Genomic DNA, 23650 nt, shown 5'->3' on the forward strand with positions numbered 1-23650 from the left:
AAAGACAATCACAACCCTGCAAGCAGCGTTGTGATTGATCGCGACGCCGCCCAGCCTGGGGCTTATGGGGAGGCCAATTTTCTCCATGCAGGCTGCATTGCAGCCTGAGTGGAGAAGGGCAGAGTGCGCATGACTGGTTTGGGCGGCACCTGGGGGCCGAACAAGCAGTCTTTCCGCACTCAGGAGTGGGCAGGCACACCACACCTACCCTGCTCGAAGAGCAGTCATGCCCACCCACCCGCAGCCAAACATAGAATGGTAATAACTAAAAATTATTACCATTTTATGTTTCTGCTTCTCGCACTGCGAGAAAGCAGTGGGGCGACACTCCTCCGTCCTAGTGGAGGAGCCGCCCCTGTAAATAACTAGTATTGTGAAGTTATGTGTTGAAAATGAAGATAAAATTACCCTTTAACTTCACTTTAATGTTTTACGGTAGGAATGTTCTTTGTCAATAATATTCGTAATGCGCTCCTCTGCACAGTACCAGTTTCTGCACATTGCAAGCACCCGGGGCTACAAAAAAAGACTGCAGTGTGTATAGTAATATTGTCCTTCATATAGGGCATGAATTATTTGCGCTTTCTGCTAGTTTCAAATGCACATTTCAGTTTTTTTGTTTGGGTTAGTGGTTTGTTAGTGAGTGTTATTATTAGCCTCAATAGTTTATCGAAAGGTAATGAATTTGTTAACCAAAGTAATAGGATTGATTCATTTGAGTGCACCCACACAGGTACAAACTACTTCTTCAGTATGCATAAGAAATGTAGACCACTCTGAGGCATAGACAGCAGATAAGTCATGAGATTCTGAACCTGAGAATATGATGCTCATCTTTTGAGAGGTTCAAAATATAAAAGCCAAGCTTCAACTACTTACCTGTTGAGTATAAAAGTTCCAGGGGTGTAGTTTTTATGGTGTATGTTTGGTAATCATGTGCTTGATGTATCAATTTCCATGTGAGTTTTGGAGATGGATCGGAACATGGTAGCCAGTGCAACTTTTGCATGACTGTACTAGTCCAGTTTCAAGTTAGCAATACTTTATTTAGACAATTATGTCAAACTAAGTATAATAATAGTAATGAATGTATACACTACATTAATAGAAACACTTTGGAGTAAGGGAAACAGTTCCTTATAAGGCTGAGCCATAGGTAGGGCATGGAGAAATAGTGCAAACAGGTGAATAACAAGTTCTTGATGGGACTACGAATGTTACAAGAATTACGTTAGGTTACATTATCAAATGTGTATTAATTATTGTTTTGCTTGGGTGTGTGGGTTGATACCGTTCAATATCCAGGTTGTGCTTAACTGTAAGTGTTAATTATGACCGGGGAAGCAAATCCAAGGGTTGGATTAGCGAAGTGCTATGTGTTTACTCGTACTCACGGCTACATAAAGAAGTAAGCAATCCAGTGGTTGATAAGGCTTTTTAATCGCCTCTGTTTTTAGCACTTCTGTTTAGGCCAAATGTACTAAAATCAGCTGTGTATTCATGCTGGGGGCGGAGGAATGCCTAGTTATTGTTACCGTAATGTTACAGAAGACTGGTTAACTTACTTATACCTTGTGCCCGACGGCGGCTGTTTAAGGCGGAGGATCAGGGTGATTGTGGTTCAGAAAGTGTAGTAGGCCAATAGAACTTACAGCCCTGATAGTCTGGCCGAACTCACCTAGCAACCAACTTGTGCTGACTTCCCAGTGGTGGGGAAGAGTGATGGCTTGTGCACCCAACCTTAGTAGTTTTTCGTGGCGGCGATATATTCCATGTTTAATCTCATATGGGCCTAATGAGATAAGGGCATGTAGTTTTAAGGTCGAAGGTGCTTACAGACTAAGTGTAATGAAGCCACCACTGGGGTAACTAAATACTATTTTTACGTCTTGGCTCTTTCCCCTTTTAACCTGTTGGTAGGTTGCGCTTGAGAATCAGCACAGGTGGGGGAAATAAGACAACTCATGATGTTTAGCCCTAGGCAAACAGTTTGAGATTCATATGGACAAACTTGACATGGCTTCAGGACGAAGATTCTGGAGAGTAATGCCATCAAGTTGCATGTGGAATAGCCTTTAGAGCGCCCAGCATATTTCTCTTGAGAGGTACATGTTGGGAGAGCACCACAGACACCACTTGTCCTGGTGGAGTGTTCCTACACTGATGCTGCATAAACAGACTGGGGTTTATGGTACGACAGTGTAAATAAGGTCCCAGTCATCAACTTAATCTCAGCATCTTATTTGCCTGTAATGACCATCAATTTGCATTCTTTCTGGAGGGGCGAGGGGGGTGTTGGTTCCAGGAGCAGGAAGGTGTAGCAGTTAAACTTGTCAGAGCCGAAGACTTTAACTAGCCATGATGGTGTTGTCTTAGGCCTGCCACTGGGGAGAGTTCCAACAGAGTAGTTTATCTTCCTATTGGTCTGTGAATATTTTACCTCTTTGTTCATGTGGAAGAATATTGCTTTGCTCTGTAGCTGTAGGGTTTCAGGATACATTCTGGACCCACCCCTGAATCACAGTTCTTGATGTCCAAAGGCTTTGGGATGACATGCTCGGAGGCTTTATTTATATCACCTGGGCATGAAAGAGAACCTGGGGTTCTGTGGTCAGGACTGATAATACTGGGGGGATTGTAGAGGTCACCAATGCATAAATGGCCTCATTCTCTAGCAAGGGTACTGGTGTCGCTATGAATATCTCGCCCATCACCATGACCTCATGATAGCATCTGGTTCATTACAAATCATTTTCTTCTCAAGGAATGTGATCCACCATCAATATTCTGCTACCCCAGGTGACACATTGTGCAATGAGGCATCCTAAATGGCAGACCAACAGTCAGTCCCTTCAGCCTTCATCTAGGGTTCAGTGAATCTCCGAAGGAATCGGAGGTGAGCACTGAAGATAAGTTGGCTACTTCAGCCCGATCCACATGGGCCAGCCAGGAGTGCAGAGTCTCCAGTTCAGCTGCTCCTGTTACAAAGGTTCAGATGAAACTGAGCTATTTGTCTTAGAATCTACCATCCCAGAGAACAGAGCAGCTAATTGCAAAATTTGCAGATTGTGTTCTGAGAAGAGGTGCCACCAGTAGCTGTATAGACTTCTTATAGCACAATGGCTGTGCTGGTGTGCAGTCCTCCTCCTATTTGAAGCAGTAATCATATACTCAGTAATACGACATGCCCTTAGTGTTGTGTTGAACTCTCAACTGGATTGTTGTCGTTGAGGGTCTACAGAACCTTGGTCAACAGCTAGAGCTTCACTTTTTCATGCGCATGTTGAGATCTAAAAGAAACTCTTGGTATGTCTGGACAATGTTGAGGGGAAGGGTTTTGGGTTGACTTGTGGGTATCGTGGCAGCACCCAGTGCTGCTGCTTCCCCTGCCTTGTCAGTGTCTTGGAAACACTTTCTTCCCAAACTCTGCTGGCAGAGTTAGAGCGTAGTTCTTTTGCTGTTTCAGAGGAGTAATTGAGATAGGGGCATCAGATGTTATTGGAACAAGTTGAGACTTTGACTCCATGACCACTTCTAGGGAGGCAGGGAAACGAGTCCATTTAGTTCAGTGAACTTCCAGCAACATGTGCAGGGAGAGATTGGCTCAACCCCACAGTTTAACAGACGCTTAGGACCTTCATGCCCAGAGGAAGTGTTTAGCTAAAGTTGTGGATGCAGTGGAGTTATCAGAACAATTGGTCTGCATCCCAAAGAAATCTCTTTTCCTGGGCACTTTATGCAGTTACCCATTACCATGATAATTTGGTCTGAGTGAAACAAGTACTCCAGTAACGGGGGTAAGGACCTCATACTGATGGTAACACACACAACATAGGCATGCTGAGGATGCATACACCCCAAGCAGGAGAGGTATAGGTGATGAAGACCATCCTCACTTATGCTGATGACACACAACTGATACTGTCCCTGTCGGACAAAACTCCCAACACCAGACACAATGAAACCGCATGCATGACAGTAGTAGCCACCTAGATGCGATACAGTTGCCTCAAATTGAACTCAAACAAAACCGAGGTGATAGTCTTCGGAAAGAACACATGGCCATTGGACTCCACCTGGAGGCCCACAGACCTAGGACCCACCCCCACGCCTTGTTTGCAAGCAAGAAACCTCGGAATCATCATATACAACAAACGGGACATAACCCCCGCAAGTCAACACAGTAGTCTCTGCCTTTTTCAACTCACTAATGATGCTGATGAAAATCTACAATTGGCTACCAGACAACACAAGGAAAATGATCACCCAAGCCCTCATCTCCAGCAGACTAGACTATGAAACACCCTGTACGCAGGGATTACCAACCAGCTCACAAGAAGACTGCAGATCGTCCAAAACGCAGCAGCGAGACTAGTCCTAAACCTCCCATGCTGATCCCACATCACACCACACATTAAGGAACTCCACTGGGACACATACTTAAAACTCCTCACCCATACCTACAAAGTTCTCCACAACACTGGCCCTGCCTACCTGAACACCTCTGCTCTGAAGGTCTCTCACTAATACACACCCCACGCTTACACAAAAGCAGAGCAGGGGGCTGCACCTTCTCTTACTTGGACCGTAAACCCTGTAACAACCTCCCACCACACATCAGAAGCTCCTCCACTCTTCTTGACTTTAGCAAGAAGCTGAATACCTGACTTTTCAAGTAAACCACCAGGGTTGGTCTAACACTCCTTCTACAGACCAACTGGATACCATTGTGGATGATTAGTGTGCTATAAATTCGCTGAGAAGATAACAGACTAACAGTAGCACAATGTGCATGGCTTGACGTTGAACTATTACAACATAAGCGACCGGATCGAAAAGAATAAAGAGACATGGAAAAGATAATAAAAAAGATCTCAAAAGACCCATAAATAGGAACTTTGCTCGATTTATGGAATTTTCTAAGCATGGGAGAAGCAGGTTCATCAGGAATAGATGAGAATGGCAAGACCAAGCCCACACAAAGGTAAAGGGGCAAGGAGGTTAAAGCTGTGTATTAAAACTGCTGAAGAAGCAAAACTCCAGTACCACCGCTAGGTAGCAGATTATGAATGAGTTACGATGCAGTAGAGCATGAGCCTTTCTTCTTTTTGTGTGTGTGTGTGTATGTATATATATATATATATATATATGTGTATATATATATATATATATATATATTTTTTTTTTTTATATATATATATATTTTATTATGTATTTATTTTTTTTAAACAGCTGTAGCTTGCTTAATAGGGCAATATTGAGGTGAATTCAGTTGGCATATTTGGACCTAGCTAGGGACAATGGCTGCACTAAGATGGAAAAACATTAATGGCATAAGGTTCTGCAACAGGAGATGGTAATTGCAAAATGCTACTACCTGATGTGCATAAAACCTTAAAGATGAAATGTTGTCAAACAAGACTCCTGAGATTCCAGAAAGCAAGACTGGTTGGAGCTGAATGAAGTCCCAAGGCATCTAGCAGATCCATCAGATTGGGCAAAGCTGAAATAAATGATTTCCATCTTCTACCTAGTTATGACAGATTTTCTTTTGGACTGTCAGTCATGTAATGCTTGGAGAATTTGCCTGGTGGGTGAAGATAAATGATTTGCAATAGAGCATGTAGATCTTTTAGCATTCTGATGAGGTAATGCGTCTGAACCCAGACTGGTGATTTTCTCTTGGTTAGGGTTACGGTTACTTGATCCCGTGATCCAGTTGTGGAGTTGTTTACAGGCTAAATTCTTGAGATTTTTAGATAATAAAGTGACTCCATCATGTTTAAGGTGGGAAGGAAGATCAGCCTCCTGGAACATTTGTTGATCAGAGGGAAGAGAGGTCTCTAAAGTGACTTGATCAGTCAGATTAATGCCTGAATAGTGACAAGGTGAGGAAGAAAGTCATGCTAATTTTACAGAATCTAAAAACTCATTGTTTCCTGTTTTGGGAAAGGCAACAGTGGGTAGCCAGAACGAGTTATTCAGTGGTTCAAATATCTGTAAAGAAACCGTGCAAGTTTTTGCAGAGGTCTTGAGAAGCTGGGATGTTTTGTGAGGTGGTTTGGGTTTGGTGAGACTTATAAACTGAGATGAGGATGAGATGTAGTTTAACCCATTTTCTATGGTAGTGAGTTAATAAATTCCGTTCTGATTGTCCCCCTTGCTTAAGCCGCATTGCTTGATGTATCCTTCTGTATTTTTATATACTGATAATGCACAAATTGACCGGTGTATCACAAAACCAAAAATTAAATGTGTCCACACGCTGTTCCAATTATCCTTGAAAATTCCTAAATATGCACACTGTTTATTTCAGCTGTAAAAACAAAGATGGTCTACTGTAAAATCGATCAGACACTGAGAAAAGTAATTATCAGGTAAGGAACTTTATCGTTGCAGAATTCCGTAAAGCAGTATTTAGTGTGTATATGTGTGTTTCAGTATCTTAAATATAAGCAAGGATGCTTGAGAGTTTTTTCAGGAGTCTGTAGTTAAATAGTTGCTATTTATCATCATTTTATTAAAGCTCACACCGATTGTGATTAGCTTATTTAATGAAAGCATCCTATTTTCCAGCACATTTCATTTAATAGCTATGGCATTGAATAGAATACTAATTACAAGAGCCTATTTTAAATATTCTGAAGTCTGTGAATGCTAAGGTGCCTGTCCTCCAAAGCCAACCAGTATGTGAAATTAACATTTTGAAAGTATTCTTTTGCAATTTAAATTGGTATTTTTTCTTGCAGTCACAGCACACACCGAACATTTGGAAAGCAGCAGTGGCAACAACTCTACGACACACTAAACGCCTGGAAACAGAATTTAAACCGAGTCAAAACTAGCCTTTCAAGTATTTCAGATGCTTGAATTGTTTTCTTTATTTAGATTAAACAAACGCCAAACAATAATAATGAGTTCACATCTGTTGGCAGATTTTATTAGCATTCCTCTCCATGGGCCGCTTATTGAGCTGCTCGAAATAAAAGGCTTAAGAAAAAAATAATTCTGCGTGGTGTCTGTAGCAAATTCTTTGAATGTTATTTTTGAAGTTCATTGTGCTTCTATAACTCGACAGATACAACGCACAGAATGCGTGTGCGCTCAGAACATAACATTGTTTTCTAGTATATCTTTTAGTGAATGCCCTGTCTCTACAGTATGATAAATATCGCATTACATTTTACATTTGCCACCTGCTAATGTTTACCTTATTTTACCGAAAGCTAGCAGTTAACACAGTATATGGAATTGTTGAAATGAAAGAACAGTTGAAGTTGCGGGTAATAGTATATGTTTTATGTTAACATGGGAGTTACCTATTTGTTTTTTAGGTCTCGCCTGTCGATGCGCATGCGCATCGAGCAAGCGAGACTATAGGGGCTCATCTACTCTTTATCTAACTTGCAAGGAATCGTGGCGATTCCTTGCAGTGCCCGTGACTTTTAAGCTCAATGCGCATGCGCATTGAGCTTAAAAGCGCGTGCACAGCCGCCCGCATTCCTCCGACACCTTTGAAGTGAAGCTTAGCTTCACTTCAAAGGCCCGGCTTCCACGGCCGCCAGGCCACATCAAAGGCTTCCCCAGCACTGCCCCGCCCATCAATCACCCTCCCACTGCCACCCCCCTCCCTCTCCATATGGTGCGCTCTGCCTCAGGCCTCTGAGCCGTCCCTACGCTCCCCGCCCACCCCCATCCTTTTCTCCCACCTCATGTAATAGATGCCATCCCGATGCTGGTGACGCCCCCTCACCGAGGCCTAAGATACAAATTGCACCGAGGCTTAAGATACAAATTGCACCACCATCCCTTCTAAGCGCGCACTAGGGCCACTTATTGCACTAAAAGTCTTCAGATGAATTTAACACCAACCACTTCGCCCCAATTGTTAGATTACAACTGATTGGCAATGGGAGTATCAGAGCACCAGCCTCCGTCACTTGCGTTATCGACCGACACAACAGTAGAGATAATCAAGTGCTTTGGCCCAAACCCAACATGCTGAACGACCCAGCCAAACTCGACCCCCAAAAACGGGTTTACCCCTATTTCATTGGTGTGCCAAACCTGATGGCTTCACTAGCAACGTCACCATGCAGGAATGAAGTGATTTCCCCAGATTTGCAAGATGTTGCGCGCCCCCGTCACAATATTACCACTAACCGGTTAGCCATGTGGTATCAGAGCCCCTCGCACGAGCTCCAGTACGTTACACAACGGCACACCAACATTGTGGAATTAAGTGATTTGCCCAGAGTCGCACAATGTCGAGCATTCCCGCCGAAATTCAAACCCTGCTCCTCAGCAACCCTGACGACCGCTACAGCTGAAGGCCCTACTGTCCGCCTTTCGGACCTTTGCAAACGACTACCTCTGTGCTCTGTCTACACCAATCTCGAACTGCCTAGTTCTTGCTGCCTGCAGTTGTTACCACCAATTAGCATAAACACCAGTTTTCAGCCTATCAATATTTTCGCTACGTCAGGGTTCCCTCCCCTTCCATTCACAGTCGCAAGATAGAGCTTCCTAAGCAATATTTAAGTAACGTGCAGCATTCTCAAGAAACGCAAGCAGCTGTGAGGAAATCTTGCCAATTTATGAAATAAAGTGCACCAGTGCCCCGGCTAGGTGGCTGCACTATGTGCAAGCCAGTCACCGTCTGCTGGAAACACAGACAGAACTGAAGTGTCCACCCCGATTCAGTAAGACATTCACTAAGACATCTGGTTCTCCCGGCACCCAACCTGCCTGTCACGTGGCTGCACTCTGGCCAGCCCCGTCCCTGCATTGCCTTGCCAGTTTAATATTGATGAACCACTCCCTAGTTCAATCTCTGCATACCTTGTAATCCTGGCACTGACCACAAAACGTAAGAACAGCTGGCCACCCCTGAACCACTCCTAGGAAAACCAATATGACATCGTAGTGAATTGTAAATGCGCTGCCCTAATCACACCGATCCCCGATCAACAAGACCCACATAGCTGCGTCTTCTCGGGGCCCCCCCGGTACAGTTAAAGGTGGATTCACAATACACGGTCAATGGGAAAAACGCCGCCATAATGACACGATCCACCGTTCGGTCTACCAGAACCTACATAGCTGCGTCCCCTCAAGAGTGCTAAGGCTTTCTTCGTGGTATTGGCGCAACGCAAACAACTCAGAAGGTGGAGTCATTATACTAAAAGGAAACCGCACAGGCTTTCTGTATACTGTGACTGTGGGAGAATTAGTTAATGTTCCTGCGTTTGAGTTAGAGCTTTTAGATTTGTTTATGGCTTTTTTTCTTTGTAATTCTTTAGCATTGCCTACAGGAAACAAAAATGCTAAAGATTTAAAAAAAAACCCCATAAACAATTCTAAAAGCACTAACTCTAATGCTGCGAGACCTATTGCATTTCCAATGCTTGTTTACTTCGTAGGCCGATGCACCCTTTTTTGCTGTTTACCTTCTGCTAACAGAGCTTGGTTTGTGATAACACTGGCTTAGCTCTGAAAGCAATGTTTTAGAAAGTAATACAACTTTACTGTGACTCTCAGGAAAAGGTAGAACGTTGTACTTATCCTCTTCAAAGTGAAATCAATTGAAAGTGATTATATATGCTCCTACTAGAGATGTTCGTCTTCTGATGCAGGGTAGACCGTCAGTGTTACAGGCTCCGGTCTTTAACTTAAAAAAACCAAAACAGCTCATTGAATCGCAGTGTCTGACCGCTAAGTCATTATACGAACATTAAGGTGATTTGAGCACTGCTCAGTTAAAATTGCATGCTCCTTGTTGTTGCGAGCTGACTTTGTGCACCATTGTCTTATAGTAGAAATGGCTACATTAGACTATTTCATATCCATTTCCCATTTGTTAGCACATGATTCGCAGTGTGATGGAACACACTATCCGAGTGCTTTTCACCCCCTTAAAATTGCTTGCCAAACTTTGACGCTTTAGATATCTGTTCTTGAGACCACATTAACAATAATGGATAGCACTTTTTGATAGATCTACACTAACCATAGTACTTCATATTTTTCTGGTGCTATACTTTACTCTATAAAATGAACTGTAAAATGGAAACTTTCTATTCAAAGTGTAACCAGGCTAACCCCACTACCTCTTAACATAACACATTTTTTGTTGATTAAAATTGTATCCTGAAACTGCGAATTTTATGGTTTCTATGCAAACAACCATTTGTTGGTTTGAAACTGTTACTAGAACCACTCTTTGCATGCAAGTACTTGCCTTCTACTTGTCTCTGCATTAACAGACAAATGTATCATGAAAGGACAGCTCATACACTGATCAGCAGAGCAAATATTATGGTATCATAGTTCTTCCATGGATTTAGTCCCGACTTTTAATGCAGGTACGCCTTTATATAGCAGCATCAAAACTCTTGCTTTGTGTTTCTTCTGATCTTCTTTTTCTGGTCCGCTTTAAACTTTGCATACTCAAAAATGTTTCTATTTCTTTGATCTGGGCATGTATATTGGAGGGTGGAGAATCTGTATCCTCATCAAATAATGTTTCACTTGACTTTAAATGTTCTGGTCTACAGGAGAATTGATGGACTGGATTTGTGATCTCATTTGAATCTGTGCATGTCAAACCAGGAGCACACGATGAGATGTCTGTAGAGGAAATTTGTTGTTGTCCAGCAATTTCTGAGGTGGCCTAGAAAACATAAAATACATTGACAATCACTAATCCATGTATGTAGAGGATCAGCGATTTAAGTTTTTTACTTACTAAAGTTCTACTATGCTTTGAATGAGGTTCAAACATATATATATATATATATATATATATATATATATATATATATATATATACACACACAACTATATAAACACTTTACTTCTCAACAGGTAATTAAAATCTAGATGCCTTTGATTATGGAACTCTATGCGCTGTGACGTAATTGGGATACCATCATGAATTTCCCTTTGAGTATGTGAGGATACTGACATCTAAACCCTACTCCCATCCTTTGTAAAATAGCACCATTATGGTTGTTACAGAATTAGGTCTGTGATAATAAGTATCTTTAGTCCGAGTACTACTTACGGCTGAATCTAGAGCTTGAGAAAATGCATGTGTATAAATGCATCTTAAGAATGGAGGGTATATTAGTGGTTAGTAAATAGAAAGCCCTTTTGTGCCTGCGAATGAAGTCCCATGTAAGATTGACATCTTAGCCATGCTCGAGCTTGAGTCGACAATGATGTTAGTGTGCATGCTTATACACAGGTCAGCCAAAGGACCATATATTTTCTATCATTCATTTAATTGGATTTTCTTTAAAATCAAATCAGTGGAATAAAAGTTAGAGAATGCAAATTGTATTACATGCAATACTTTTCCCTTTCCAGAAGACAGAAAAATGTCCATAACAGCATCTCTATACCATATCCCTGTGTAATACAAAGTCATGTGAATCACAATTTTTTAAAATAAAAATTAGAGCAGAACAAATTAAAGCACATCTAGTTGCCATGTTTGGAATTCATTGCTAGAGTTGTCGTCCTATGTCCAGTCAAGTTGACTATTCTAATCCTATGATTTATTCAAGTGCATTGTTTTCTCATTTGTATTATTAGTCTTCTTTCAGCAGATATAGGCCTTAACACCGTTTCTTGCCATCAGGGGCACTTGCAGCATCATAAAAGCTCTTTTATTTTTGAGTTCCCATCAGAGGATAGTTGAACATCCTGTGCAACATTGAGACGGTGCTCGATGTCTAGTCTTTGCTCAATGATAAGCTCCGGCAACATTGTGTCTTTCCCTTGATGTCCAGGGCATCTACCTTGCAGCACAAAAAACGAATTGAAATTCATTCTAAATTACCACAAGCCTTTCCAATTATTGAGACCATATTCCTTTTAAAAGCTGTAACGCAGGGGAAACGTAATGTGGTTATCGGAGGGGTTCAAATAGACATTGGTACCATGCACTCCCTTCACATCATTTTTACTTTACTGGCTCCCAACTTGCAACTTCTACCCCCTCCACACCCACCCAGATTGATGCAGTGACCAGACTCACTCTGTCAAGGTTAGGAAAATGTGGATGCACGCAACGATGCTGAGCTCAGGAATAGTAGTTATTTGTACAACTCTGAATATTGGGTTAACATACTTGCGAAACCCATTTTTTCTTGCACACTTGCTTATATTTACTATCTAAAAACAGAGAGAAATTTTCTTTTCTTCTGCCCTACCAGGCTCCTGATAAATTCTGTGACCCACTTGTGTGACTGGGGCTATCGTCCACAACACGAAAGGCCCCAAGACGCAACGTGGACATAACAACATTTTTACCTTGCAATTTGACTTATTATGGTGATTTGGGTAGATGCAGTATTAAGACCTGGGCTCAGCTACTGCTCATGGAAAGCTACTAAAGCTAGACATTTCTGAAAACTACAAACTCTGGTCTCTAGGGTGGTGTGATGTGGATTAATCTCAAAGGTTTTCTTTCCTGGGAATCACCTGCAAACCTCAATCCTGGCCTCAAATCATGCATTTTCCTCATATTACTGTGACAAAACATTCTGGTATCTGCAGGGATCCACAAACTTCCTATTATCCAGATAAATTCAGTACCCAACTTGTGTCTCAGTCCCTTTCACCTGCAACAGAAATGTCTCTGTACAAGTGAATATATATATGAATATATAAACACCCATACTCCAGCCAAGGATGTGAAAGTACTCTGAAACACCATGCCTCAATTCTGATAGACTTCTAACCGCAGCTTCCTAGTCTTTTAAATAATCGCCAAGGCATCAGACTAGATCCACAAACTTTTGAGCCATACCTCTGTGTGCCGGTTAATGGTGCATTGTGACATAGTGATGCTGTTCTGCTCCGTAAATGACGTGTGTATACATATGTGCCACGCCGCTTGTTGAAGTCCGTTCCTTTCTTTGCAAGCCACAAATCCTGAGCTACATTTCATCTCTTTGAAAAAGATTTTTGCTCAAAATTCATCAGTGTGCAGGTGAAATGTCGCCTACAAAGACGACCGGATTCAAACATTGTAAGGACCTTCGCAAACAAATGCATGTGACAGATCCTCCCCTGGTCTTCCTCTGGGTGCCTGGGGTTTAGCGATGACTCTGCCTGCAGTAACTGCGCATTGATGCACCAGAAGGAACCTAGCGTTAAGCGACCACTGTGCCTGCAGTAACTGCGCATTGATGAACCGGAAGGCCATGCTAGACCAAGAGGCAAAACTCTGTCACCAAGTACTGGAAGACTCTTCAATGAGACAGATTCAAGTAGAAGGGTCGGTCACAGTCCTGTTCCCAGTCCAGAAGTCACGAGAGTCATTCCCCAGGTCAGTCGTCGCTCTCAACTCGTAAGGTTAGTCGAAAAGAATCCAAGCAGGACTCTGCCCCTTCCTGCCAATCACATAACTCCTGAGAACTGTGCCTCTCTATGTAGCTCCCGAATTCAATCAACACCAGAGCCTATCCCACAACTTGTCTCAGCACAAACAGAGTTTCCAGGGCTGCTTGCGACTCTGAGGCAGATGGAAGAGTTCAGTGAGGCCATTCTCCGACTCTTCGAACCTTACTTACTCCCTCTAGCGTACCTTCGAGCCCAATAGAGCCAAGTGGCCTTACATGTGATGTAACTGGCAGTGGGCAGCCATACCACAAGCAAAATTGGTATGATGACCTTCAAGAGGCTAGTGACTTTCATAAGTCCCTTGAAATTGGACTCCTCTCCTGGCCCTGCCTAGAGGAGAATGCTTAATACACAATGGTCATGCATAGGGAAGCCGAAGTTCTTGAACTACACCTCCCTAAATTGGACATAAAAGTTAATATTTTGATAGAAGTGCTCCAGCTGGGGCAAACATTCACTGAGCACTTCCTGCTCTTCAGTGAGGCACTTACGAATACCCTTATGGAAGCTTGGGCCAAACCTTGCTCTGGCCCATCAGACAATAGGCAGATTGCGAGATGCTGCCACCCTGCCCCGGGTGATCCTGTTTTTTCTTTTTTTTTTTTATCTCCGCACCCTCCTGTGAAAGTTTGGTTATGCAGGTGTCTACAATTTAGGCTAACCTAAATTCCTTCCAGACTAATCTCCAAATGGGAGTCCAAGTATGTGGTGAACTTTATGAAGTGGGTATTTTCTTCTGGTCCTTTGATCTGTGAAGGCCAGCTGCCTCCTGGGTAGCTATTCTGACACTGAGATTTGATGGCTCAAGTCCTCCAAGGTGTCTCAGAATATCTCCATCCTGTCCTCCCCCAATTCATCCAGGAAGGTAGGGATGCAGTTAAGTTCACAAATTGTTGACGCTTGGACACCACAGGTTTATCTGGGCGCGCCGTTGGCACCAGCATCGCCGTTCGCTACCATTCCTGGCTACAGTCCACTATGTATTTCCAGGGAGAGTAGGGCCATGACGCAGTGCTTGATCTTATATCTCCTGCCCAGCCGACCGCATCAGCCCTACCGTTCCTTTCGCGGCAGAGGTACCTCATTCCGTCAGCCAATTAAGCCCCAGCACGGTGCATAGAGGTTTCATAGCTGTGGCACCCAATCTCCACGTTTTCAGGGTCAGTAAGCCACTGAACTGCAGCCCCACTTACCAGACCTCTTCAGTATGCCCTTAGAGAAGCACAGTCACTCAGTTGGAGGCAGGATCCAACTATTCTTGCTGGGTTGGCAGACCATCACATCGAACAGGTGGGTCCTGCAGATAGCCCGAATGGGGTACACCTTGCCCTTCATTGCCACTCCGCCACACATTCCACTGTTTCCAGAGTGACTGCCGCAGGCCTATCTGTCCCTGTTAGTGCAGGAAATGCAAGCCTTTTTATCCAAAGGGACTATTGAGAGGGTGCGGTGCCAGAAGTAGGTCGTTCTTGTTATTCCCGCTACTTTCTGGTGCAGAAGGACAAAGGTGTTCCTCCTCTTTAAGGCCTGCACTCTCTCATTGCCTTTCTCTGGAAGGAAAAATTCAAGATGCTTTAGAGACTGAATGGTAATGTTAGAACTGCAGGATATCTATCGCCTGTCCTCCAGGTACAGTGGCACTACCTGCAGTTTGTGGTCACACAGGAGCACTTTCGTTTTGCTGTGCCCCCCCCTTTGGTCCCACAGGTGCCCCTCAGGTGTCCAAGAACGTGTTGGCAGTAGTAGAAGCACACTTTTGGAAGTAAGGGTCCCCAGTCTTCCCTAACAGCAACAACTGGCTGTTGAAGGCAGAGTTGGCATAGACGGTCATCAACTAGCTCCAGCCAGACTTTGGCAAACCTCTCATCATCTTTTGAGTTCATTATCAATGTGCCAAAGTTACACCTAACTACGTTTCAGAAGCTCCCCTTCATTAGAGCCATTCTGGGCCTGGTTTGGTTTCATGCCTTTCCCCCAGAAACGAGAGTCCAGGATATTCAGGCTATGATCCTGTTATTTCAGCTTCTGCCCTGTGGAATTTCTGAGGCTGCTGGGACTGATGACCTACTCCATCCTGTTGGTAAAGCACATTAGGTGGCATATGAGGGCTCTGCAGTGATGGGGGCGTGGCCTGCAAGGGTAACATGGCGGACGCGGTTTGACTTCACTCCGCCACATATCACCTTAATCCGAGAAATTTCTCCGAACAACCACAACATTTGCAGACAAAGAGCCTTGGTCTATTGCTCAGCGAAACCCTAGGCATCCGACGAAGCAAGGACGGCGCCAGAACTCCTGCCGTGTGAGCGCCGGAGTCAAGAGACTGGTCCAGGCGGGGCGTGCAGGGCCTGGGTGAGGCCTACAGCATGACCAAGGCGTGGCCATGGCCTGAGTGCAAGAAGGGATTGGGACAGCAGCACACGTCGCACTGCTAAGTATTGGTGCAGGGGGCAAAAGAAGCCGCACTTTGCAACACCAGATAGAGGTGGCGGGCTGCGCTGGGAATTAGGAACCTGGATGCAGCCCTGAGAGCGGTGAAGATTCGGGCCTGCCAGCTCAGGCAGAAGAGGTGAAGGGCGCAAGAACGTGCTCTAGTTAGTATATCAGGAGAGACCGTAGCCGCCATTGGTGGACCCTGGGACACAGTCACTCACCGAGGTGGGTGCCGGAGTTGGTGGAGAGCAAGGAGTTGGTCCCAGCGCCGCCCGATAGAGGAAAAAGACGGGCAGCGCAAAATGGCAGAGAAGGTAATGGGTACGGGAGAGTGAATTAGCTGGTGAGCCTGGAGCAGTGGCAGCTACCATAAGTGGACCCTGCATTGCAGCGACCAACTGTTGGGGGTGCCTTTCCCAGAAGCAGCAAAGAAGGCTTGGGTGGCAAGATAAGAGTTGTCATAGAATAGACGAGCTGTGACTGTTCTCAAAAGTGGCCTGGGCCGGGGCAGATCTGGGACAGCTGCAGAGGGGTATATACTACACGCGGAGATAGCTGGTGAGCCTGAAGTGGAGACAACCGCCGCCGGTGGTCCCTGCGATGAGGAGCAGTGTCTCTGTGGGTTGACATCCTGGTGGTGCGAGGAGCGGCTGCATTTATATGGGAGGAGGCATAGTTGAACAGGCCTCGAGAGGTGCGTAGGCCCGGGGCCCGAGATGGTAACCGCGATTGCACGGAGGACAGAAGGGAAACTGGAGGGGCCATGGCATGGAGATAGCTAATAGAGGGAACTGCCTGAGGCACCGGGCTGCAGCAGCAGCAATCATGGTTTGGCCCCGAGACGATGTAAATTACTGGCCTCTGAGATAAAGCACAAATATGGAGAGTTGGAGATGCAAGGACAGTTAGCCACTGAGGGTAGGTCTCCATGCATTGGCGTGTAGTACTTATGAGCCTGTTTCTAGTGGGGAGACTGATAGATAAGGCCACGGTGTACAGGCGAAGGGAGAGGCTTGCGACATATCACTACAGTTTGGGTGCTCGTAACACACAACATCAAGTATTGGTCTGGTGAACTACGAGAGTACAGAACAGAAGATAGAAGTCTCGGAAAAGGGGCGCTGTGGAGGTCGCTAATTTAACTGTGGCTCTGGGACTCGGGAAATGGGAACCGGACACATTAAGCTTACAGCTCCACGCATACGGTGCTGGATCTGCACCTGGAGCTTATGTCTGAGCACCTGCCTGCAGACATAGCGCAGTGGGCGTGTAGCCTTACTAAAATATACCAGTATATTCTGCTGAGTACACCGAGATAATTGGAGTGAGTTGGAGTATCTAGTGTGGGCTGATGGGCCGCACTAAAGGATCCAGGTCGAGGACCTCCTTGCAGGCCTGGTAGACTCAGAACAAACAACCATCAACACAGCTGGACCCCCCCCAAGACAATCAATTAGACACAATCCTGAATGCCATAGAGCGATCCAGGGAGTCGATGGAATCCAAACTAGATAAAGTTTCGCTGGACCCCACACTGTTACACGTGGACCACCGGAACCTGAGGTATCATGTCACTGTTGTGGAGCAAGATATCGCAGAACTGAAGCCTGTAACTGACTTCCTGGAGAAGCAACAAAACGCACATGAGGCCAGAACGATAGCTTGAAGTTCGAGTGGAAGAAGTGGAGGATCACTCCAGGAGGAATAATATACGTCTGATTGGACTGACGGAGGGAGCGAAGGTCAGTATGCTGTAGCTTTTATCGAACAGTGACTTACAAATATACTACCCTCCTCATTCTCCCTGTTCTTCCCTTTAGAACGAGCGCACCGTTTCCCGGGCAGGAAACCTGAACCAGGGGCTGGAGCACAACCACTTATCTTCAAGTTGCTGCATTTTCAGGACAGGGATATGATCTTACGAGAAACCAGGAAACTGGCTGAGGTCAAATATGAAAATACTAAGGTCCTGTTTTTCCCTGACCTATACGATTATGGTTCAGCGTCAACTGTGGTCTTTCCTGTAAGTCAAACATAAGCTTAGACAATTGGACATCTCTTATTCACTGCTCTTTCCTGTAAGACGTTGAGTGGTCTTTGATGGGAACCACAGGCCGGCTCTCGGGCCCACATCATACGGGCACACCACGCACCTGGAATGGAGAGGCAAGCAGGGCAAGAAGTCCCCGTCGACGGCCCAGGAAACTACTCCTCGGCCTGTTGGCGGCACCTCGCCATACCAAATCCGCCAGGAAATACAGGGGGTGGTCAGAGTTGCGGTGCGGATGGCTGAAGCTGTGGAGATGGCAAGGATGGTACCCCGCTTCACTCCTCAGAAGATGAGGGCTCGTCAGCAGTGGGATTATCGGACACTATCGCTGCGAATGCCTGATGTCATGCCACAGACTTCAGATGGTATTGTATGAAAAAGCCTGGGAATAGCACTTGCACCACGAGGTGTCTAAAGGACTGCTATCTGCTGATATCTGGTATTGTAACTCTTGCATTGTTTTATTATATTGTTAAGCCTGCTTAAAGGATGCTGCACATAGGTCTGCACACAGAGCCTGTGGGTTATTTTCAGTTACACACATCCTTATACATAAAGATATGAGAAACCTGGGGATTTATCAGTGGTATACCCCACACGGTTCCACACCCCCTCGCATTTTCCCTTATATAGGGAACCAGTTGGGTACGCAGTCACTTTACTTTCTGTCATGGTTCGCGTAGCACCGCTTGCTCAAGGTCGCCGCTCTAATAATGTTTCCCCTTTGCCACGTTGGCTTACCTATTTTCCTTCTAGTTGCAGGGCCATCCTGGGGGTAATAGGTGAGAATTCAGCGCTTTGCCGATCCATACACATGGCTGCCTGCATAGGTCGGGGTACACTTCAATTTTTACATAAAGTAGTGCAGTGGCAGACCATACGATACTTACCTGGAATGTTCGGGGTCTCCGCACACCATCCCGCAGATACCTGGTCAATTCTTACCTTAAAAGACACTATGCGCATTGCTCTCTTAGAAGAGAGTCATTTAAATGAGGTGGAAACAGGCTGATAGCAATGAAAATGGAGGGGTAAGATATATACCACTGACTATTCTGTGTTTGTACGAGGAACCTTAATCTGGGTTCGTCCAGGCACACCTTTTGCAGTGGATGAGGTCCTTGCCGATAAAGAGGGTAGATAAGTGTTTCTGAAGGGCAGGCTGGATGAGCACTATATTATTTTAGGTCATGTGTACGCTTCTAATACAGACCAAGGCCAATTTCTCCAAATTCTGTCCCAAACATTGACAACATGGTGTAACATGCCATGGTTGATTGGAGGAGATTTTAATAGTGTCATGGATACGAGTTCAGACAGATCCTTCCCTCCACTCAGAGGTACGACTGCTACAGCCAACTCCACAGTGTTGAGCCAATGGGCGTACGGGTGGGACCTGATTGATGTTTGGAGGCATCTTAATCCCAGAGAGAGGGTATATTCATTCTATTCAGTGCCCCATGACTTGCATGTCCGATTTGATAGGTTTCTCAGTTCCCCCTCCCTACTTCCCTACATAACCCGCTTGGATTACCGGGGATGTACACATTCCAATCACAACCCACATTACGTCACATTGGCATGGGAATGCGGGATTCCTAAAGTCCCTACAAGGCGGTTACAGCCGACAATCCTAGAGGACCCAGTCCTCCCTGCCCACTTCACAGCGGGCATGGAAACAGATAAAAAGTCAGCTCCAAGCGGGCGGGAGCATTTCTCATGCTCCTGTCTGCTGAGAGTGGACTTGGGGCCTGATTACCAGTTTGGCGGTCCCAAGACCGCCAAACCCACAGTGGTCAGACTTCTGAGTGCAGCGGTCGGACCGAAACCAGCCCAAAACTAGACTGCCGTCACCACCAGGATCCTGGCGATGTGTAAAGTGGCAATGAATTGAGGTGATGTCGATGCAGGTACCATTGTGCATATTAAGAGTTTCCTTTCCGACAGCCTTTTCATGGCGGGGATCCTTCCATGAATAGCTGCGGTGTCCTGGGGTGCGCAGCAGTAAGACGGTCGGATCACAAAACCTGTAATCAGCACCTTAGCGCTTGCTCTCACTTGGCTGGAGCCTTAAAATTGCTCCTGCCAAACAAGAGCAAATACAGGTTTCTCACTGCCCGGAAACTGCTGTCTGGTGGGTGGGCCCCCGAGTAATAGTTTGAGCTGGCCCTTGGGGGTGGGGTCCCAAGGGCCAGTAACAGCTTCTGGAGGGGGGCCACACAGCCCTCGCCAAGCACTGCTAATTACCCCACATATTACATCACTCATGACATCATTGATAGTATCACTGCAACATTTGCTGTAAAATTATTAATGAGAAAACTGCATGGTGGGGCTCAAGATATAGGGGCATATTTACAAGGAGTGAACACCACCAGAACTTCAGTTTTTTACGACGTTAAATCCTTCACCTTATTTACAAGGCAGGATTAAGCCACTTAACGTGCAGCACTTAGCGTGAAAGGGGCAGGCAATGGATGTTGCAGTGGGCGTTCCGCCGCCACACTAATTGCTTTTAGACGCTGCCACGTATTTACAAGGTATGGTGCAGCGCCAAAAATAAGATCCGCAAATACCTGGTCTTAAACCGGAGGTACGAGGAGAAATATTTTATTTCCTCGTATACTGCGCTTTTCACATGTGCTGCACACACATGGATTGAACAAATCGTTAATTTGCAGGAAGGTGTCCCTTCCTGCACATAAACAATCCCCCCCACAGTGCAGACACCCTAGCAAAAACACGCCAAGCTACTTCTTTACTGCTAGCGCTACAGGAAACAGGGTGCACCGTATTTTTGTAAATATAGCGTATCTCTGTATTTTGAAAGTGAAGGAGTGCAGCGTTACCAATTTTGGCATAACACTGCTCCGCCAGTTACTCGTACATATGCCCCTTAGTTTCTTGAGCCAACTCTAATTATAACTGCTGAATTTCTATGGTTTTGTGCGTGTGTAAAATCTGAACCTAACCTTAACGTCCCTTTAACCTTTGTTTTTTTACTGAATATATATATATATATATATATATATATATATATATATATATATATATATGAATATATATATATATATATCTCCAAACTTTGACTGCTCCCGCCACTTCCGACTCCCACACAGCGGCGGTACGGCGAAGAAGGAGGCACAGACCCCGCAGTACTCTAGGCAAAGTCTAGTTAATTAGTTCGACCCAACATATATATATATGCACACATATATATATATATATATATCGATGCTCCCTGTCCCACTGGAAAGTCAGGGCACTCACGGGTGGGTGCGGCGTGCGGTAATGGGTGCCCGCAAACACACAGCGCTCAGCTTCCAAAATTCCACTTCAGAAGAACCGCACTCGTAAACCGGGATCGATGCTCACACCATCATTTTATTTGATCAAAACCAACAGACGCGTTTCAGCATCAAGCCTTCGTCAGTGTTAGTCACGCTCTGCAGGTAAGCCAGGGTATTAATGCAATCACATGTTATACTAGACATTGTTGATGGACTATTTACATTGCAAATAAAGACACGCCATCTTTGAACGTGCAAATCCGTATTGTTGTACATATACCCCTCTTATTATTGTACGTCTGCGTTCAGTTTAGATGCAATTGGAGATTTGAACCAATATCGCCGTGTATCGGCGTTTCTCCCCGCATTGATACCCTTACGGGGAGACTAGAGTGGCACACAATCGTGCCACTTTCTCCAATTAGTCACAGTCCATTAAGCCATGAATTGGCATATTTCATACTCCAGCCAGCAGATAGGCGTCAAGATTTACCATACCATCCCGATCTTCTATACAATCAGTTAAATCAGCTTAATGGGATTATTAAATATACTGTTCGGTGTTCTATTTACATAATCATCTTACTCAATCATTCCATTCTTAATCTAAAATCCTCTTACATAGTTCTCCCTTATCCAATTCTGTGACCTTTTTCATATTTGTTCAAATTAGATTTTGGGAAAGTAGGAAAAGGAGAAAAGGGGAAGAAGAAAAATGAATGAAGGAAAAGCAGAGAAAGGAATGTTACTCCTAATGATCATAAGGCTTCAACAAAACAAGATTCATCAAGTTCAGTATTTTCAAGTCAACTCTACTTATTGTCCCAAGTGAACAGCAAGCTCTTCCCCACTGTTCAATCCTAGCGGTACTTTCGTCATCAAGTCTATGATATACCTGGATTCCAGGCGCCTAAGCTTTTTTAGCCTGTCACCTCCCCTCACATTCTCCGGCACATAATCTAGGCCGAAGTATTGTAGTTTGCTCCTGTCTCTTTTGTGTACCTGATCAAAGTGTCTTGCAACAGGGTAGGAGGGTTCTGCCTTGTCAATCGCCCTAAGGTGTTCCAGGACTCTAACTTTTAACTGATGAATTGTGCTCCCAATATATCTCAGGCCGCACGGACAGATAAGGCAGTATACAGCATAGTTAGTGCTGCATGTGATGAACTTCTGAATAGGTTTAGAGATGTCTGCTCCCGGAACCTCATAGATTCTAACCCTTTTACTCCCTGCGCAAGCTTTACATTTACCACAGGGGTAAAACCCCCCCATTTCTGCTATTTTACCTGTCTTGGGGGTGGTTTTTCCGAAATGGCTCTTCACTAATGTGTCTTTTAAAGATCTTGCCTTTCGAAACGTTACTAAAGGTTTAGAGGGAATGTCGTCCTTTAGCACGGAGTCTGTTTTTAAGATGTGCCAGTTTTTTTGCAGTATTCTTTTAAGTTTGAAGGATTCGGTGGTATATGGTGTTATCAGACGAAATTTTCCTTCATTGCTGGATTGATTCTCTGGGGATTTCTTTTTTAGTAGATCGACTCTTTTAATCTTCCTCACCCTAGTTAATGTCTTTGCTAGGGAGATAGGATCATATCCTCTCATCCGAAATCTCTCTACGCAGCCAACAGCTGCCTTTTCAAATGCCTCATCTTTACTACTGTTCCTTTTTAGTCTTAGATATTCCCCGTAGGGGATACTTTGTATCAGCCTACTGGGGTGATTACTGTCCGCTCTAAACTGAATGCAGACGTACAATAATAAAAGGGGTATATTTACCAACAATACGGATTTGCACGTTTAAAGATGGCGCGTCTTTATTTGCAATGTAAATAGTCCATCAACAATGTCTAGTATAACATGTGATTGCATTAATACCCTGGCTTACCTGCAGAGCGTGACTAACACTGACGAAGGCTTGATGCTGAAACGCGTCTGTTGGTTTTGATAAAATAAAATGATGGTGTGAGCATCGATCCCGGTTTACGAGTGCGATATATATATATATGGACTCCTCTCTCCCATCATCAGGGTTCGTAGACTGTTCCTCCCTTCACCTGTATTTCTGCTACTGGCTGACATTGTGGCATTCTGGACCTTGGCACTTGAAGTTGAGGGTTTAAGGAATTCCTTGCTCAGTCAAGAGCAGTGAAATCTCCCTTTCTTCCCCGACATCAAGGCATTGAGTGAAAAAGCTAGATCTTGGCCCTTCCCTACACTCAACAATGGTAATAAATAGAATATTACAAACCCAATGACTATATCTCGCTATGTATAGCAAGATATAGCCATGGGGATTTTAAAATTCTATTCATGCAGAATATCAATGTTGATAGATTTTATGCGTTTATTTTAAATGTAGAACAATATAAGAAATGTTATAGTTTAGCTTAATTTTAAATTAAATGTTACATTTTTGAATATTAGTTTAATTTTAAAAATACTTAACCAAAAACGTATTATGGATTTA

The 23650-nt window shown here is 44.5% G+C and overlaps 2 protein-coding genes across 3 annotated transcripts in view; one reads left to right on the forward strand and one right to left on the reverse strand.

Annotated features, from left to right (window-relative positions):
- EIF3M (eukaryotic translation initiation factor 3 subunit M) overlaps positions 1-7006 on the forward strand; it is a 165447-nt gene extending 158441 nt beyond the window's left edge. For both annotated transcript variants that reach the window (XM_078680850.1, XM_078680851.1), the window contains 2 exons: positions 6317-6377; positions 6750-7006. In XM_078680850.1, the coding sequence (XP_078536976.1) occupies positions 6317-6377; positions 6750-6870 (182 nt within the window). In that variant the 3' untranslated portion in view covers positions 6871-7006. The remainder of the gene's footprint in view (positions 1-6316; positions 6378-6749) is intronic.
- A 3366-nt stretch (positions 7007-10372) lies between these two features.
- CCDC73 (coiled-coil domain containing 73) overlaps positions 10373-23650 on the reverse strand; it is a 2033683-nt gene continuing 2020405 nt past the window's right edge. The window contains exon 18 of the mRNA XM_078682465.1: positions 10373-10672. Coding sequence (XP_078538591.1) covers positions 10373-10672 — 300 coding nt within the window. The remainder of the gene's footprint in view (positions 10673-23650) is intronic.

Source organism: Lissotriton helveticus, chromosome 3_1 (genome assembly GCF_964261635.1).
Source record: "Lissotriton helveticus chromosome 3_1, aLisHel1.1, whole genome shotgun sequence".
Lineage (NCBI taxonomy): Eukaryota > Metazoa > Chordata > Amphibia > Caudata > Salamandridae > Lissotriton > Lissotriton helveticus.